At 40.8% G+C, this 20,659-nt stretch overlaps 1 protein-coding gene across 1 annotated transcript in view; it reads right to left on the bottom strand.

The window, feature by feature from the left end:
- LOC136863709 (cell adhesion molecule Dscam2) overlaps nt 1-20,659 on the bottom strand; it is a 1,676,531-nt gene that overhangs the window by 391,332 nt on the left and 1,264,540 nt on the right. The window contains exons 7-9 of the mRNA XM_068226050.1: nt 10,989-11,133; nt 10,755-10,906; nt 6,763-6,873 (exon numbers count right to left, since the gene is read on the bottom strand). Coding sequence (XP_068082151.1) covers nt 6,763-6,873; nt 10,755-10,906; nt 10,989-11,133 — 408 coding nt within the window. The remainder of the gene's footprint in view (nt 1-6,762; nt 6,874-10,754; nt 10,907-10,988; nt 11,134-20,659) is intronic.

The raw sequence follows: 20,659 nt of genomic DNA, 5'->3' as shown, positions 1-20,659 counted from the left end.
GGCAAATATTCGTTTATATGAAGGGGAGTTAGGGATTGGAATAACGTACCAAGGGAGATGTTCAATAAATTTCCAATTTCTTTGCAATCGTTTAAGAAAAGGCTAGGGAAAGAACAGATAGGGAATCTGCCACCTGGGCGACTGCCCTAAATGCAGATCAGTAGTGAATGATTGATTGGATACCACAGGAAACCATCTTCAAGGCTGGCTACAGTGGGGTTCGAACCCACCGTCTCTCGAAAGCAAGTTGGCAGTTATGTGATTCAAACCGCGCAGTCAAATCGATCGGTGCATAACATTTCATTTGAAAACCAAGCAAGTCCATAGCACTAGAGCCAATTGTTCTCTCGTAGGCTGACAATGAGTGAACCTCGAACCAGGTCATAATTAATTAATTTCGTGGGGCTATTTCTAGCCGAGTGCAGCCCTTGTAAGGCAGACCCTCCGATGAGGGTGAGCGGCATCTCCCATGTGTAGGTAACTAAGTGTTATTGTGGAGATAGATAGTGTTATGTGTGGTGTGCGAGTTGCAGCGATGTTGGGGACAGCACAAACACCCAGCCCCCGAGCCACTGGTATTAACCAATGAAGGTTAAAATCCCCGACCCGGCCGGGAATCTTACCCGGGACCCTCTGGACCAAAGCCCAGCACGCTAACCATTTAGCCATGGAGCCGGACGTCGAACCAGGTAAAAATCCCTAATCGAAACCAGGGCCTCCGGATAAGATGTGAGTATAAACAGCAGTTAATAATGAACACATTCTCATAAGTCATAAATATAAGCTATCATTCCTCACACTTCTACATACTGTACATTTACATTGCTTCATTGTTTATAGCAAAGTAAAGAAGCAAATCTATCTTCGTACAGGCCATGAAGGACGTTGCAGGGGTGGAAATTACAGGCTTCCACTATACGTAACTTCTGCACTTGATAGGGTAGAGTGGTTACCTCTACGTCCGGCCGCCTTTGCCCTAGGAATTAACCTGGTACTCGTTGTTGGTGTAGACTGAGTGAACTGAACCTCAGCAAAAATCCCGTTTCTTATACTTTTCGACTTCCTGACTGGGAATCGAACCCACGTCCTTCTGGGTGAACCGAGTACCCTTTACCGCCTCATCCAGGCAGCCCTTTATACAATGTTAGACCTTTCATAATTCAGTCTACTAGCCTAGGTAAATGATCTAAGCGCCTCAGCAGTGCCTTATTTGCAACTAATACGTTGGCCTCTACTATCTTTAAACTTTTGGACTGGAAATAACTAAAAATTGAGTTAAACCATCGTCAGCTACTTCTCGCTCTCTTCTCTTAGCATCCATGGGCGAGTGCATTATTTTCCTAGCTAATTCGTCTTCCTCCATTCACCTCACCACATGACCTCAACACCGAAGCCGTTTCATACATACAACTTCATCAATCGAGGTCAATGCCAACTTAGTGTAGTGCAAGATGTAGAAGTGTAGCGTAGTGTAGTGTAGTGTAGTGTAGTGTAGTGTAGTGTAGAAGGGTGTTCTGTCTGTAATAGTACTTGTGAAGTTAAATGTTAACATTCTCTTGCATTTAGATACGAGTTGAAAGTATGAATAGCTTTAGACTATCAACCTTGACAAAACAGTGTGTGACTAATATACTGTATTTATTTCTGAAATATAGACGTCCGATCGCACTTGCGTATGTCCACATGGATCCAGAAGACCAAACAAATACTTTTTTTTCCACCGGAAAAGATATCAAAAACAATGATCAAGGAGCAAATCTAAATTATTAAAACATAAAAATCATTACATACTACAAAAATACAACTTAAATACAACTAACAAAAATACAAATGTGTAGATAAAGAATCCTTCAGCATAATAAGATCCTTGAGCGTAAATCTCAGCTCCTTAAGGAAGGGGATTTTGCCCTGAAAGGAGGTTTCTTGAAAAGCTGGGAAAATATTGTTCCTTGGATTTAAGTAATGGTTTCCAAATACAGCGTGAGTACTGACTGTAGCCCCTAACCGCACAGTTAGACCTCTTAAAACGACAATTATTACTGAATAGTGTGGTCGGAAAATAGAGTACACTCTCCTTTCCAGGTCAAGAAATTATCCATGCCAGGCAAGTGATGTTCTGTACGTAACAATAACATTTAAAGGCGAAGAGTGAAACAGATCCTATAGTGTATCACTGGTGGTGGTGGTGGTAGTGATGATGATTCTTATTATTTAAGGAGACCTAACATCTAGGTCATCTGCCCCGGTGATCTGATGAAGCAGTAACTAGTGTTAAGATCGGCTAAAGTAACCAGTGATTTATTTTGTCTTCTTGGTGTAAGGGTGTCATGATGCTGAAATACCAAACAATTAATATGAATTATTGTATTTCATTCGGCACAGTATTGTTAAATAGTCTATAGACAAAAATTAATCTCGAAAGTTTTATTTTTGTAAATAATGATGCAAACCTGTTATAAACAATTCTGAGACAACGGCATTTTAGCGTTTAATTGCGTATTTTATATCCTGAGTTCTCCAAATTTTGCCAAGATAAATTTCATATTTTGGGAACATTTTCTTCATAATTATATTCGATATGAAAACGATATCCCTAGTCTACCTAGATTTCACACCCTTATAGCAAAAATAGGCCTAAGAACAGAGCACCAGGAAGATAGTTTCGTCTGCGAACTCACTTCTTTCTCACAAAATGCTGTTGATAAAGGCTGGTGCTTTGTTTCACAGACGTTTACCAACCACTTTCATGAAGTATTTGGTAAACCTTTTTATTCTGTATTAAGGATATTAAAATATATAGTTTGCATTGAAATTTGGCTATCACGTGTAGTTTAATTTGTTTCTTCCAAACGAGTTCTCCTTATATAAGAAGTTTTAATATGCCGAAGGCGGTCGAATAAAGTGCACGCCAAACTTCCGTACCTTCAGTTTGTTCATTTTAATTAAGGCACCATTTATAGCCTTCCTCGAAGACTTCGACCAGATCTGTCGATAAATGCAAAATAATGATATTGCTTATATTATATGCAACGAAGAACGCTATAAATTCTGTTTTCTAGGAAGCATCAGTGATGGTTTTAGCGACGAAGACATTCCTGCAGGAAGATGAAAGAGGGTGCGATATACTTCACTGCTCTTAGTCGGCAGTGTCAGATAGAATATTAAAGGGTATGGAAAACAACAACAACAACAACAACAACGGGTTATTGTAGGACATTTTTAAAAAAATCTTTCCATTCTAGAGTAATATTGCTGTTGCTTCATCTTGCGACATTTTAATCATCAGCTTCGTGAGCTTTTGCCTAACCTGTGTCGATGTAATATCTGTACTGGAGTGTGTTTTTGTAATTCTGTGAACCGTAACTCTACAGTACATACACGCAGATAACCTGCAATGATGGACTAAATTTGAACGTTGTTTTCCATTTTCACACCAGTCTGTACATAAATTAAGGCCACTGGCCGCTTCCCTCCTAGTCCTACCTCTTTATCATCCCTTCGTCGCCATAAGACATGTGTGTGTCGGTGCGGGATAAAATGAATAGCAAAACATTACTTGTACTTTGCACTCGATTTTCGCATCCTCACTTTAGGTAATGGTGCGATGATGTCTTTCTGAAGGCCGTAAAACGAGTCTCTGAGCGTTACACACAAATCTCATGGGAAGGTAACTTATCATATTTCCTACACGATTTCTTTACCAATGTTGGGCATTTTTGAGAATTGACACAGCTAGGTCGTATGACAACGATGGGATAGGAAAGGGCTACGGTGGGAAGGAAGCGACCGTGGCATTAATTAAGGTACAGTCCAAGCATTTGCCTAGTGTGAAAATGCGAAAGCACGGAAACCATCTTCATGGCTGCCGATAGTGGGGTTCGAACCCACTATCTACCAAACGCATTCTGATAGTTACGTGACCCAACAGTGTGGCCACATGCTCGGTCTCGTGGTGTTTCTACTGACAGTTTCTACTGAAGTGGAATGCATCTTTATTGTTGTGTCCGACTGCTCAATTGTGCCGAATTACAGAAATTCGCGAACTCTACTATGTTACATGAGACGTTTATTTCCCAAGTGGTGTAAGTCCAAAAATCGTCGGTTTTGGACTTGCACCAGAAAACACTTCTATAAAGAGTCTTTTATTCACTGAAAAGTGGTGTACGTCCTGGTTGATAATTATACACTTGGGAGCAGCACAAATTTGGCACACTGAAGAGAACAGTAGGGGTGCTTGTCTAGCGATATTATTGTGTATTTTATATTGTAGTCACACATCGTGGTTCCACAAACTGCTTATAATTATAGCAATCACTGTTATTAGTTGTGTAAATGTCCACTTGAATGAATGTGTAGGGAAAACAACAGACCTAGGAAGTGACAGAAAAAGCCAGATGATTGTGTGAAAAATGTTGGTAAACATTCGCTCATTCCAACTGCGAATCAGGGTTTATTTGAAAACCTACTTACAGGTCCTCAGAAAGTTGCTCCCGCTAACATGCTGGAAGAAAATGTTGCCGATCCTGCTCCAGAAGTACTTACTAATGTAAACAAAAATGCGTTCCTTGGATATATGATCAATTGTGTAATATTGTTCATCACATATAGACGAATAATAACTGATTCAGCTTTTTAATGCATATTTCGGTGTTTAATGACACAAAATGTATTGTTTGCATAGATCTGGGTAGTGTGTGTAAAGGAAAGTCTAATGATGTTAATATTATCATTTTTATCATAAAGTGTCTTCTAGATAAAATTTCAAGTTTCTATATTTACCACATTCAGAAAATGGCCAGTTAATTAAGAAGTGAAAAAACCAAAATACTTTCCAAGAAATGTTATCCAATTAATTTTTAAAATTCAAAAGCCAAAATGTCATTTAAAAATATTAAAGCTATATATTCATGCTTTCTTATGTTTTGAAATAGTAATAACCCATTTATTTTTACATAGACTAAGCACTGTTATTTTGCAATTGAATGAGAAATATAGCTACTTTTTTACAGAGACATTTACAAACCTAAGGTGTGCATTTCCCAGAATTTACAATGAAATCAAACGCAAATATTTAACTATCTCAAAACAGCAAAATTTTAATAACGTCACTTGGAAAATAAATGACTCAAGTGACATCGTAAGTGCGCAGTGCTGGGGTGAGTAACAGCCTCATGTAGGCCGTGAAAGAGTGAAGAGAACTTTGCAACACTAACGAAAGTAATTTTGGACTCACTTTTCAGCATACTATTTTTGTACTCCTGCATTTTACCAAGAGGAAGGAAGTACTTTGGTCAAGAGAGAAGTTAATAATGGTACTCAGAGAGTAGCTGACAACCCATTCCACTCACACATGATAATAATAAAAATAATTTCGTGCTGCTAGGGTTAGGCTGGTACAGACCTTTTGAAGGAGACCCTCCGACGAGTGTGGGTGGCATCTGCTATACGTAGGAAAATGTGTTTCTTGCCTAGTGGCTTAAAGTCGCATTAACACATCGTAGGTCTTTGGCGACGCAAGGATGAGAAAGGAGTGCGAATTTCCGTCATCAGCAAGTCCTGCTCTAAGGAAGTAGTAATTTGTTTTCCTAGTTGCTTTACGTCGCACCGACACAGATAGGTCTTATGGCGACGATGGGACAGGAAAGGGCTAGGAGTGGGAAGGAAGCGGCCATGGCCTTAAATAAGGTACAGCCCCAGCATATGCCTGGTGTGAAAATGGGAAACCATTTTCAGGGCTGCCGACAGTGGGGTTCGAACCTACTATCTCCCGAATACTGGATACTGGCCGCTCTTAAGCGACTGCAGCTATCGAGCTCGGTGAAGTAGTAGTTATAACCAGACAAACCTAAAGTCACATAATAACAATAATACCGGGCGAGCTGGCCGTTCGGTTAGGGTCGCGCAGCTGTGAGCTTGCATCCGGAAGATAGTGGGTTTGAACCCCACTATTGGCAGCCCTGAATATGTTTTTCCGTGTTTTCCCATTTTCACACGAGGCCTTAATTAAGGCCACCGCTGCTTCCTTCCCACTCCTAGGCCTTTCCTGTTCCATCGTCACCATATGACTTATCTATGTCGGTGCGACGTAAAGCAAATAGCAATGATGATGATAATAATAATAATAATAATAATAATAATAATAATAATAATAATAATAATAATAAACAAACCCCATTCGCAACAGCTCCGAAGGACCATGGTCTACCAAGCGACCGCTGCTCAGCCCGAGGGCCTTCAGATTACGAGGTGTCGTGTGGACAGCACGACGGATCCTCTCGGCCGTTATTCTTGGCTTTCTAGACCGGGGCTGCCATGTCACTGTCAGATAGCTCCTCAAATGTAATCACGTAGGCTGAATGGACCTCGAACCAGCCCTCAGATGTAGCAAAAAATTCCTGACCTGGCCGGGAATCGAACCCTGGGCCTCCGGGTAAAAGGCACGCGCGCTACCTCTACACCGCGGGGAATAATAATAATAAAAATAATAATAAAATGAATAAGAATAAAAATAATAATAAAATGAATAATAATGTTATGCTATAGGCCTATTTTACGACATTTCCCTGTGTATGGTCATAAAAGGGGCCAAAGTGCACTGAGAAAGGTAATCTATGTCGGGATTTGATACTGCAGTCTTGAGCGCGTAAACAGCCGTGCTACGCAGAAACCTTATTGTAATTTACTTTGATTATTCATGCATAGGATGAGATATGTACAACACTGTCACATGAAAATGTTGGAACTTGAGGAATATCATGTTACCTTTCTCCCACAATACAGTGTCAATTGGGTAGCCTGCGACTGGACATTTGATAAGCAACTCCTTTCCTGCCACAGCAGCAATTGGGGGCATCAGTCGCACGTAGGGCAGACCTGAAATGGGAAATTAGAGTGTGATGTATTCAGTTAAATAACCTAATACATCACAGTCATTTGGACCATATAACTTACAAACTTACCATAAGTCAAGCATTTTTTACATACAATATAGCTATTGAATTCCACGTCTAAATGAGCAGAATTAATATAAATATTAATATTTTATTTAGCAATGATTTAAAGAACACTTCTCTGATGTAAAAAGTACACGAATAGTTTTGATCTGTTTACTTTACATACCAACATCTAATGTATTGAAGATGTCGATACTCTGTTTTCATATTAATAAACGGCATTAAAGGAGACGTGAACCATTGCGTTGCGGACTTCTGTGGGTATGATACTAACGGACATTTCGACACCTAATTATTTCTTTTAAATGGAACTATAGTAATTTTTGGCGCTAGCAGAAACGCTTGTATTATTACGACTTATTTATTCATTTATTGACTTCAGCAGTGGCGAAGTTAGGGCTCGAGGCCGTCTCTTACACTTTACCACATAATTAATTTACAGATAATACATATATAAAAGAAATGTACTATTCTATTATAAAATCAAAGATAAGCTAAAAATTACAATAATACTTTGACTTTATAGTGGCTGAGAGGGCGCACTGGACTAGGGTATCAGACAGCGTTCGCTGGCGCAAGCTGTTTCCTTGTCATACCAGACACACAAGTGGTACTGTGTGGTACGTAAAATCGTGTCTCGTAAATATATTGTGATGCACCTCTTGGGTTTGCAACGTGTTTGTGACAGGCGAACTGAACACGGAACAGGGAGGTTTATGTTGAAATATGATTAATAATTCGAAAGTAATTGTCTCATGTGTTAATTAATTACGTATCTCAGTCTTAACTGTACGAACGTTTCTGCTAGTATCAGAGAGTTCCATTAAAATTTGCGTCCTGTTATCCGTTATTAACAAACCCATGGATAAACGTAATTCAATATATTATGAGCCCCGTAATACCATTTAGGAATATGAAAACAGGATATAGAGATCTACACTGGATTAGTAAGTTATTTTGTTGTAACATGTTTGGTGAATTATCCTTTATCTGTTATCTTAAACCAAAATATCTAAAAGAAGTTGCACACTGACTTTCATTTTCACAAGGTGAGAACATATTGCAATACTGAAGACATTTTTAGGATTCCAGACCTCTACGCATCTAATGCTTCATGGTAGTAAGTAAATGTTTTGACCACCCTTAGTATCCATTAATTGCTATACGCACCGAGGCATTGAAAAAATGATTTTCGAATGGTGCCCTTTGTTCCGATTTCTTTCTTCACTGCTAGCGGTTTAACGTCGCTCTAATTCAGACAAGGTTTCGGAGACGATGGTTTAGGAAAGGGCTGGGACTGCGAAGGAAGCAGCTGTGACCTTAATTATGGTAGGCAAAGCCGGACTAAGATGGTAGAGAGCTGGTCTTCTGCGCTCAAGCTGGTGGTTTCCATCACGGTTCCGTCCTGTCGTATTTGAAGATACTGAAATACGCCAATCTCGTGTCGGTATGTTTACTGGCGCTCTAAATGACACCTTCGGAACAAAATTCCGGCATCTCGCCTCCAAAAACCGTAAAAGTAGTTAGTGGGACGTAAAACGTTGTGAGGCGGGAAATAAACCAACACCAGAAGGAGCCAACGGCTTCAAGCTGATGAGGTCCTTCCAAAGAGTGGTGGTCCCTCAGTGGAGGAAATGAAACTGAAACACACTGGGCAGCGTCTGTTCTCCATAGATATTAGGGGTGGCTGCAACCAGAGTTTGTTCTCCATATTAGGAGAGGCTGTATTCATACACGGAAAAACAATGTAAAACCACCCCAATGCAATGTTTCTCAGGAAGCTGCTATGGAGACAGTATAAAGAACCACGGTCCCTAGTCCCGGGCAACCCTTAAGTGGGCGAGGGATGCCACGAATCCCCTGATGCAAAGCAGTTAAGTCTAGATTTCGTATTGCCACTTGGAATGTTAGAAGCTTTTATGCAGCAAGAAAGTTTGATAACATGGTACAAGAAGTCAGACGAATGCAAATTCACGTATTAAGAATAAGTGAATTGGGATGGCCAGACCCGGGAATTTGTAATCATGAACAGAGGAATGCTTTACTATTCTGGCAGTGACCCACAAAACCGTAAATGGAATGGAGTTGGAATTCTTGTATCATATGGATACAGAGAATGAATATCCCAGGAACTTCATACCTGTTTCGGAACGGATTCATGTTACGGATTCAAAGTCAGCCGCTCAACATCAACATTATAAAAGTATATGTTCCAACAGCAGATAAAGCTTATGACGATGGAGTAGAGGCATTCTATAAGATGCTGAGCAATGTGTACATCAGAATCAACAGCAATGATATCACGATAATTTCAGGTGATTGGATAAGGACGAAGATTTCACTTGGTAGGTAACTATGATCAAGGTGTAACTAACAACAGAGGAGGGAGGCTATTTGAATTTTGTCAAGAAATCGAACTGCTGGTCACTGATATTGGTACAAATTACCCAAAGGTCGCTTGTACACACGGATTTCATTAAAGGTGAAAGCAAACTACAATAAGCCAGTAATGAATCAGAATGATCAAACGAGTGGCGACATATCCTGGTGCAGACATTGGCTCCAACCATGTCCAGGTAGAAGCAGATGTACAGTTGTAATTAAACATGGTGAAACCAAAACAGGTTTCAAACGGAATATACACTATCAAACTACAAGACACTAGGATTAGAGAAGCAATTAAAGAAGAGTTTAAGACTAAAATAGGGAATAGCTTACTCACAAATGTTGATAACACACAAAACCAGAAAACTTCTGTATTGGGAAATACTGACAGACATCTTATAAAAACATCTAAGGACAACAGAGACACAGAAGAGGGAGAAATGAGTGACAGATGAGGTACTGAAGCTGATGGGCCAAAGGCGATGAGAAAAATGCAATTTATAGGATTATCGGCATATACAAAGGAAAAATAGAAGAACATCGAAACGGCTAAAGAATTTGGATGGCAGAAATATACAAGGAACTAACTGAGATAAATTAAAAACATGATGACTTCAAACTGCACAAGATGGTCAAAGAGATTGCAGGGTTATGCAAAAAGCCTACAACAAGCACTCTTCTTGACAGTTCCAACAGACCCATTCCGGATGTGTATGAAATCGCACACACCTGGGAGAAATTTATTCTGTCCTGACCCCCTCGCTTCAAGTCTGTTAATAGTACTGGAAAGGAAAGTGAACGTGACAGAAATGTGCTCCATTTTTAATACAGAACCACTTAGGGCTTAATGTTTCTACAAGAATTCTAATTGTTACGGTATCTCGTTGGCTGAGTTCATGGATAACAAACGCAGAAATGTGTACTTCACACATTTCGTGTCCCTTTTATTTCTTTTACTTATAGGTACTCTCATTCTCGAAGTGTCGGTCCTCTTCCATTTTTACTCTAATTAGTCTTGAAAGAGGGTAGTTGCCCAGTTGTACTTCCTCTTAAAACAATAATCACCACCACCACCAGCAGACTCGTGAGACTAACTAAGAAATTTTCTCATATGCGAAGTAGCAGACTCGATCACGAAAGGCAAATAACAGGCTGAGGACGTCGTTGTGATGACCAAGTGCCACACAATCTTGCTGGGCAGCAGCTGTCGTCTTAGTAAGCCAAGACCATAATGGGCTGTACTTACCACGGATTAGAGAAGATACATGTGACGAAATACTTTTAGTTTTGTTATTATGTGCATTTTCAAATGATTATATCACATAAGAACTAAATATATATTGTAACTATTTCAAATATGTTGGTATATCAACCCGAAGATAATAGGCATTACGATGACGAGCATGTAAGTCTTACCGTAAACATTCAGCCGCGCATTATGAGTAGCCTTTCCAGCTCGGTTCTCTGCTACACACTCGTACTCCCCTGAATCCTCGGGCTTTACAGAAGATATGTTCACATGGCTGATCACATCACCGAACACTGTGACGTACTGTCCAATCATCAACCTGAAAACAGAAGCAAATCACTTAACTCAGTATGGCATGTATGATTGCTCAATCATTAGCAGATGAAATTCATTGTAATTACCGTTCATTTTGCGGCAACGGGAAACCATCCAGTGTCCAGGAGATCTGCGGTGTCGGGTTGCCTGAGGCACTGCATTTGAGAGAAACTGACGGCCCAGGCTGCATAGTCTGCTCAATGAATTTGTATGCTAGCTGTGGGTACACCTCTGAAACAAGAAGTTTGCATAGTATCACATACTTGAAGGATGATGTGTATGTTACGGTAAACTCGATAAATCTGAATGTTACACATAATAGATGATAAATTTGTTTTTGAATATGTCATATTTTATCATATTTACCGGTTGTCTCTGGATAGTAAAAATAACCAGTTATCCCCAGATGTCGATAACTGATAAGTGCTATGCCAACAATTACATCAGGAAGGAGTTTGCACTTCACTTCATCAGCTGGTGTACCAAACGAAACAGTGTCTCTTAGGAAGTGCACAAGGAAACGGTTTTAGGTGGTCAAAGGGACGAGATGTTCAAGTGCAAAGGATAAAACAGTTTAACGAAACGTAACATAAATGACAAACTATACAGTTCGGAGCGAAGATGACTTTCCATGTTTAAAAAAAGGCTTAGATGTTTGTAAACTGGATGATTAAGATGAAAAAAGGGGAAAACCCATCTCCACACATGATCACATACCACCTTGAACTGCACAATTTATAGCGATGCAGTATGGGCAGTAAAGACGCCTGTCTAATGTCCAGATCATGCTAATGAGCTGGTGTGTGGGTAGTTCTCAGTTGCATTGTGAAAAACTTCTTAGTTATAATCGGACGTCACTGGCACATCCCGAACAGGTCTCCTCCTAATGACATCGTTCCACGCAGCCGTCTTTCGAAATATATCCGAAGCCGGTAGACTTCGTCCAGGAAATTGTTCTTGGTACACGGCAAACATTTTGCTTCTCATGAATTACATCTTGCTTCTCCGCAGAGTAATAAAAAATTCACGTACTCATCACATTACACATGATGGTTGCCCGTACAAGAACTATGACTCGGATGTATAGACATTATCTCAGTGCTTTCTCATCCTTACGTCGCCAAAAGCGTTCGATGTGTACGTGCGACGTTAAACCACTAGCAAAATATAGCTATAGACAGATTTGCCTTGCTGCAACGAGCATGCCCATACGAAGTGTAGCATGTGCCTGACAGTGATATACACAATGCGTTTGTCCGTAGTCGGTGTTTAGGATGAGATATTTAGTACACCTACTTTCTTTTATTATATCTTTGCTATAAGGATACGGACGGACACGAACTCCACAATTCAGAAAAGGTTGAGGAAGTCTCCACTAATCCCCCTATCCGAATTCCGCAACTTGCCCTTCAGGCAGAAATAAACAGGTCCTAGTGACAGAGACAACATAGGTAGAGTGGTGAGCCTAGCGCCGAGAAATGAAGGTTCTGTAAAAGTGCTGCTAGACGTTTAGGGTAGTGATACTGAAGATGGAGAACAGCGTAAAAGTAATTTATAGTGAAAGGGGTCAGACACTCTTAATTTTTAAAAACTTTACATTCAGACATAAAAGAAAAGTGAAATTTGCTGGTGATCAGGGTTGGAGATACTCGAAGAAGGAGAACTGTATTGCCAAACTTTTAACACTGAGGAGTGATCATGTTTTGTCTAGACGCGCGAGAAATCACACTCATTATCCATCTTGAGAAGAGTACAAACAGACTCGTACATTCGGGTATCTTCTGAATGAAAGTACCTGCAATTGAAGCTCGTTATTATAACATTCATTTTCTTTCAATTTTTTTTTCGTGATTGTAATGTTATATTTAGCTTAATAATATCTTCTGAATAAGAGTACTTTCAATTGAAACTCGTTCTGATATGGCTTACTGATGTGTTGCAGGAAGTTGCCAAGAGAAAATCACAGGTCTGCTCTAGTTGCGGAGTGCGGGTGCTGAGCAGGTAAACGTTGCGGGGTTCAAGTGAGCAAAAGGATAGAGTGCCTTCAGGAATATCAAATCTTCTTCAACGACGCCAACCGAAGCACAAATTGAAAATAAGGTAATGAGCGACAGATAATTCGAACCTCATTGCTCTGACAATCCCTAAATATCTAGCGTGTCCACACAGCTACTTACACTGTTCAGGTTTGCGCATTATAACTCTGTACTCACTATGAGACGGAAGTTTTAACTAAAAATGCTTAGGTGCTGAAGCATTATGGCTCTCTTTTAAGCCTTTCTTGAATGTTCTAACAGTAGACATGACATGGCGTAAGCTCTAACGTCTGTTATATACCATTTAAGTACCACAGTTTGTACAATAATTTGGAAGAACACACTTTTCTATCAAATGCGATGAGACGAGACTGTCCAATATGGTAGTGAATATGCGTGTCTGTAATTTTTCGTAATATACACTGTCTTCTGTGATACCGCTTTACCATTTTCTTTCAAAAAGAAACTGTTATTGGGCTACTCATATACACAGATTTCTATAGTGATAGCTATAGAGGTGGGTGTAGTTCGTACAGTCAATTGATTTCATAAATATGATTAGAGAATTGGACTCCACTCTTCGTGAAAGGGTGAGCTTCCGTGGCTCAGGCGGCAGCGCGCCGGCCTCTCAGCGCTGGTTACCGTGGTTCAAATCCCGGTCACACCATGTGATATTTGTGCTGGACAAAGCGGAAGCGGGACAGGTTTTTCTTCGGGTACTCCGGTTTTCCCTGTCATCTTTCATTCCAGAAACACTCTCCACTATCATTTCATCTGTCAGTCATTAATCATTGCCCCAGAGGAGTGAGACAGGCTTCGGCAGCCGGCACAATTCATATCCTCGCCGCAAGTTGAGGGCTTTATTCATTCCATCCCTGACCCGTTCATTGACTGAAAAACAGGTTGTAGGTTTTCATTTTCGGTGCTTATAAGATAAGCCTCACGTACTTCCTCTTGAACTTATTTTTTTACAAGTTGCTTTACGTCGCACCGACACAGATAGGTCTTATGGCGACGATGTGATATTAAAGGGCTAGGAGTGTGAAGGAGGCGGCCGTGGCTTTAATTAAAGCCTGGAGTGAAAATGGAAAACCATTTAAAACTATCTTCAGGGCTGCGGATAGTGGGGTTCGTACCCACTGTCTCCTGAATAAGGCGCGCCCCTAACCGAACGGCCAACTCACTCGATTTGAACAGTTTTTGCGTTGTACGGGGAAGCCTGTATCAGGCTATATCTATATAAAATTGCAGTAAGATGACGCGTAAGATACGACTAAAAGACATTTAATTCGTAGCAGGTTGCATATTTTCAAGAAAAATAGGCGCAAGTGATTCAGTCAGTATAACTGTTGTCACTAATTTGACAACTTGGCAATCATAAACTAAGAAATTAGATATATACTGTTACTTCATAAACAGAACTGTCCAACAGGCAAACGGCCCGCGGATCCAGTAGGCATGATGTATAATTCGAAGCCATAGGGATAAAGTTAAGGAGGAAGAAACTAAAGTTCTTGAGTTTGAATCTGGTATGAGATATATTATAATGGCCAACGGTGGGGATATGATGACAAACATGTTGAATTACCTATGATGAATTATTCAGCGATATGATGATGACAGAGGCTTGCAATCAATCATGATTAGTGGCTATACTTTTGCACAAACATGTTGTGCCTTCACGTAACTAAACATGACAGTAATTTTGATGCGGAGTTTTCCATTTCTCTGAAAATACTGTTAGAAAATCAGACCATCACCAGAAATAACGGAAGACAAGAGCTTACGGTGAGGAATACCATCTTTAAAAGCCAAGCAAAGACGTACATCTGTGTGCTTATCGTAAAAAGTCACTGATAGGTGTATGTAGTGTTCCAGGGAGTATGTTCATATGCACTATGAATTTTAATAAGAATTACCCCTTGGCATCTTACTCTCCTAAAACGACACTTTGCCATATAAGTCAGAACAGTTCAGTTCCACAAACTTCTGTTAACTTGTGAATGTTAACGGTTAGATTCTTTCTACAGTCAAACAGTGGGATAGAGTGATTAGCCCAACAACCGGCCGCCTTTGCCCTCAGGATCATTTTTCTTTATGCAAGTAGTTTAACGTCACACTAACTCACATAGTCCAGGTTTTCGGTGAGGGTGAGGTAGCCGTGAATGAAGCGATCGTGGCCTTCATTGAGATACAAGGTACTGCCCAAGTATTAAAAGGGAAAACCACGCAAAACTATCTTCAGGGATGCCGTTAAACCACCATCTCCCGAATGCAAGCGTGCAGCTACATGGGTGGTACCGCGCAGCCAACTCGCTCACCGCCCTCAGGAATTAACCCAGTATCATCTCTTGGTGTAGGCTGAGTGAACCACAGGGCCGTGTGCCTGTCTGGAAGTGGAAATCTCTATTCTACAAGTTTCGACATCCTGATAGTGAATCAAACCCACGTCCTTCCAGGCGAACCGAGCACGTCTTTACCGCCTTCATGATGCAACCCTAATAATAATAATAATAATAATAATAATAATAATAATAATAATAATAATAATAATAATAATTTACCAAGCGAGTTGGCCGTGTGGTTAGCCGTGAGCTTGCATTTCTGGAGATGGTGAGTTCGAATTCCACCGTCGGCAGCCTTGAAGATGGTTTTCCGTGGCTTCCCATTATTACATCAGGCAAATGCTGGAGCTGGACCTTGATTAAGGCCAGGGTTGCTACCTTCCCAATCCTAGCCTTCCCTATCCTTGTGTCGCCGAAATCCTTCGACGTGTCCGGGCGACGTTAAACCAGAAGAAGAAAAGAGTAAGAGTTTTGTATGGCTATTACTGGCCTGTACATCCGTTGTTAGATAGAGTCTTCAATGAGGCTAATCGTACCTTCTGTGTACATAGAAATGCGTATTAACCCTTAATCGGTACTACATATTTTTGTAACGTAACTGGCAGCATGGTGTCTGTCAGAAGGCAGATATTTACTATGAAATTAAACTTAGATCTCCTTTTTTGTTGTTTATTGAATTTAATTTATTTAAAACTATGTTAAACCACTAGCAAAAAATCCAAGATTTTGCCCGTAAATACACTGACAGACAGAGCAAATGCAACATCAAGGAGGAGTGGTTCGAAAGGGATGAAAGCTGGGGAAAAAACAGAGTCGGCACGGAAGAATAATTGATGTTTATTTCAAACCGATATGCAGGTTACACAATGCGCACGGCATCGACTCAGTAGGATGTAGGACCACCGCGAGCGGCGATGCACGCAGAAACACGTCGAGGTACAGAGTCAATAAGAGTGCGGATGGTGTCCTGAGGGATGGTTCTCCATTCTCTGTCAACCATTTGCCACAGTTGGTCGTCCGTACGAGGCTGGGGCAGAGTTTGCAAACGGCGTCCAATGAGATCCCACACGTGTTCGATTGGTGAGAGATCCGGAGAGTACGCTGGCCACGGAAGCATCTGTACACCTCGTAGAGCCTGTTGGGAGATGCGAGCAGTGTGTGGGAGGGCATTATCCTGCTGAAACAGAGCATTGGGCAGCCCCTGAAGGTACGGGAGTGCCACCGGCCGCAGCACATGCTGCACGTAGCGGTGGGCATTTAACGTGCCTTGAATACGCACTAGAGGTGACGTGGAATCATACGCAATAGCGCCCCAAACCATGATGCCGCGTTGTCTAGCGGTAGGGCGCTCCACAGTTACTGCCGGATTTGACCTTTCTCCACGCCGACGCCACACTCGTCTGCGGTGACTATCACTGACAGAACAGAAGCGTGACTCATCGGAGAACACGACGTTCCGCCATTCCCTCATCCAAGTCGCTCTAGCCCGGCACCATGCCAGGCGTGCACGTCTATGCTGTGGAGTCAATGGTAGTCTTCTGAGCGGACGGCGGGAGTGCAGGCCTCCTTCAACCCATCGACGGGAAATTGTTCTGGTCGATATTGGAACAGCCAGGGTGTCTTGCACATGCTGAAGAATGGCGGTTGACATGGCGTGCGGGGCTGCCACCGCTTGGCGGCGGATGCGCCGATCCTCGCGTGCTGACGTCACTCGGGCTGCGCCTGGACCCCTCGCACGTGCCACATGTCCCTGCGCCAACCATCTTCGCCACAGGCGCTGCACCGTGGACACATCCCTATGGGTATCGGCTGCGATTTGACGAAGCGACCAACCTGCCCTTCTCAGCCCGATCACCATACCCCTCGTAAAGTCGTCTGTCTGCTGGAAATGCCTCCGTTGACGGCGGCCTGGCATTCTTAGCTATACACGTGTCCTGTGGCACACGACAACACGTTCTACAATGACTGTCGGCTGAGAAATCACGGTACGAAGTGGGCCATTCGCCAACGCCGTGTCCCATTTATCGTTCGCTACGTGCGCAGCACAGCGGCGCATTTCACATCATGAGCATACCTCAGTGACGTCAGTCTACCCTGCAATTGGCATAAAGTTCTGACCACTCCTTCTTGGTGTTGCATTTGCTCTGTCAGTCAGTGTATTTTCCTGTTGATGTTAATGTACTGATACACGTGTCTCACTTCTATCTTTTATAGGCCTATGCCAACCAACTTAGGCAGAATTCGAATTCACAACCATACCTGTAGGAGACGAAAGTCTAACTGCGCCTACTCTAAAGTCTAACAGCACAGGGTAGTACAATCGGTCCATTGCTTTTCTTCATATACGCAAACGATTTAGGGAACAATATACGAGGTAATATAAAAAATAAGGTTGTATACAGATGACATAATTGTTTATAAGGAAATAAATAACATTGAGGATTGCTCAGAATTACAAAGGGAACTTGACAGTATCCAACAATGGGTTGAAGAGAATAATATGAAGGTTAATGGAGGCAAATCAACTGTTAAAATATTTACAAACAGGAGCTTGAAAAATGAATTTAAATATACTTTGGATGAGGTAATTGTCCCAAAAGATGACAAGTGCAAATACTTAGGTGTGTGATTTGAAAGTAATTTGCACTGGAAGGGTCCTGTTGATGACATTGTTGGGAAAGCATATAGATCGTTGTATATCAAAATGAGGCTACTTAAGGGATGCAACAAACAATTGAAAGAGAAAGTTACTTTAGTATGGTTCGTCCATTATTGGAATATGCAAACAGTGTTTGGAATCCTCACCAGGAATACCTAATAAAAGAAATAGATGGCGTGCAGAGGAAAGCAGCAGGTTTTGTAACAGGGGATTTCAGGAGAAAAAGTAGTGTATCAGAAATGTTAGAGAAACTTGGGTGGGAAATTTTGAGTAAGAGAAGTGAGAAAACTAAACTTATAAGATTATATAGAGCCTATACAGGAGAGGAAGCAAGGGGGGGGGGGGTAATCCGTGAGAGGCTTCAGTTGGAAAATAATTAAATCGGCAGGGCTGACCACAAGTATAAAATTAGAAGGGATTTTAGCAGAAGCGTTTGGGGTAAATTTTTCATTCATTGGGTAGAGCGTGAAAGAGTGGAACAGTTTACCAAGGGTAGAGTTTGATCCTTTTCCAAAATATGCACAGATATTCAAGAATAAACAGAAACAGAGAAAGAAATGTTAGAGGACATTCGGCCTGTGCAGTTTATTGTAAATAAAGAATGTGTGTGAATAATTAATTCCATCCCCTGGTCTATGGAGATTGGACAGCCGAAATAGGGGACTGCCTGTAGGGGTGAAGTACAGTGGGGCCTTCGAGGGCCCTGGAATCGCTACGGTAGCTGTGAAGGCCCTTCAGGAACTCTGAAAAGCGGTGACAAAAGGGGCTCTGGTTAAGACGCAGCAGGTCGTTATGCTTGTTAGGTTCCAGAACTGGAAAATAAATAAACGAATAAATAAATGCAATGTAAATGTTAATCTTATAGCAGATGTATTCCACATACTGTATATGAGTTGATTATGTTTGTAAGTACAGAAGATATTATGAGTAGAATTTTGTAAATAACAAAAATTTATAAAGGATGAGCTGTGTGTTTAATAAGAAAATTGTTAGTGTAAATAGTATAATACTGTACTTTAGGAAAATGTCTTCTTCTCTTGTTAATTTAAAATTTAGTGCTTGATAATAATGTATTTTTGTGTACCATTTGCTACCGAGGTATAACAGCTCATTTGCGAATAAATGATTTTAATTTGATTTGATTGATTCATCTTGAAACAAAATAATCATGCCAGCACTGAAGATATAACTGATTTTGGCCTATAGACAAAGTGCTACCTTTCATGCGTGTCATATGGTCCTTCTGACAAATTCAACTGTCGTTCATGTCACTTTGAAAGATCTTTACGATTCAGGTAGCTTCTCAATAATTATCTTCGATTGTACATAACTTTAGAACCTCAAATTAGTTTTAAAACTCCCTACAGAGCCTTGGATTGAGCCTGGCTTTCCAGAAATTACAATGCTGTCTCATTTAAGACAATTCTGTTTATTTTCCATTTACTCTAAGACATACCTTCCTGCTTATATTGACATGTTGCTAACATGTAATCACTTTAGATGTATCAAAAAGTTTGGCAAGAAGTTAACAGATACTTCCAACAGTGAACTGTCTGAAATTTTGTAACCGTAAAGAAGAGGCAAATTTTCACTTATGATGTAACCGTTCTATACCATGCTAATAGACATGTCATTGTTTTCAACAAGACATATGTGCCGTTTTCAGCATCATTCTACGACATATTTGGTTGTAACAAGCATTTAATGCCCAGTCCGAGATACGAGCAGAGCTGCGCGAGCTCAAAGGTGGAAGTTCTAATTGCGCGTACCGAGAGAAAGAGAGAGAGCTCAGTACAGCGACACCTTGCAATTACGCTGTCTATCGTGCAAGCGAGGAAGAAGTAGAACGTCGCGCTCAATCACTGCCTAGGTCAGGAGGCGGAGTTAATTTTACAGCGTTCTAACTTGAGAACTGGGCATTCTCACCGATTTCCCTGCATATTCTTGGATACCAACCCACAAATTTCACGTGTCAAGTAATAATAATAATAATAATAATAATAATAATAATAATAATAATAATAATATAATTCGTCACAAGCTTAAGAAATGTACAAATAAGGACTCAATGAACTCAACATAATTTACAATATTTGATGATGTAAGAAGATGAATTACTTAACGAGCACATTATTAATGACACACATTAGGCAGATGTTCGTGATTGATACCATCTGTTCCTAGTACTTATCTCGACTGAGATAGGGGAGTATCCAACTCTTCACGCTCTAAAATACAAGAGGAAGCTTGTGAGATTGTCAGAAAACCTGCGATGCGATTTAAGCGAAAGTAGATCCGTAAATAGAACACGTCAATATCTGCAAAATGAACATTTATACGACTGTGTGAGACAATTATTAGCAGAGCGATCTTTCCCTTGGGGGCGAAGTCTAACCTCTGCATAGCTGACGACCCGTGTCTTCTATATAAAGACACCAGGGCAGCCCTCAATTACTCAGTTTTTCGAGATCGTGTTAGACAGAGATCAACTCCACGTCAGTCCGATACGCATTCATAGCGCAGTTACATTTTACTTGTGTGAAGTGATCATTGTTGTGTGTGAATATAAGAAGTACTAATCCCAGTATATGTTAAGGGAATGCAGAGAAGCAAAATTAGTGTCGGCTAAAATGAATATGTTTCAAAAGAACGGGTAATATTCCAGAAATCGTCACGACGTAGTGAGTTATTGACTATAGAGTACCAATAATTATTGT

Source organism: Anabrus simplex, chromosome 2, assembly GCF_040414725.1.
Source record: "Anabrus simplex isolate iqAnaSimp1 chromosome 2, ASM4041472v1, whole genome shotgun sequence".
NCBI classification, from domain to species: Eukaryota; Metazoa; Arthropoda; class Insecta; order Orthoptera; family Tettigoniidae; genus Anabrus; species Anabrus simplex.
The sequence above is the reverse complement of the archived record's forward strand: the minus strand, read 5'-3'. Positions and strand labels throughout refer to the sequence as shown.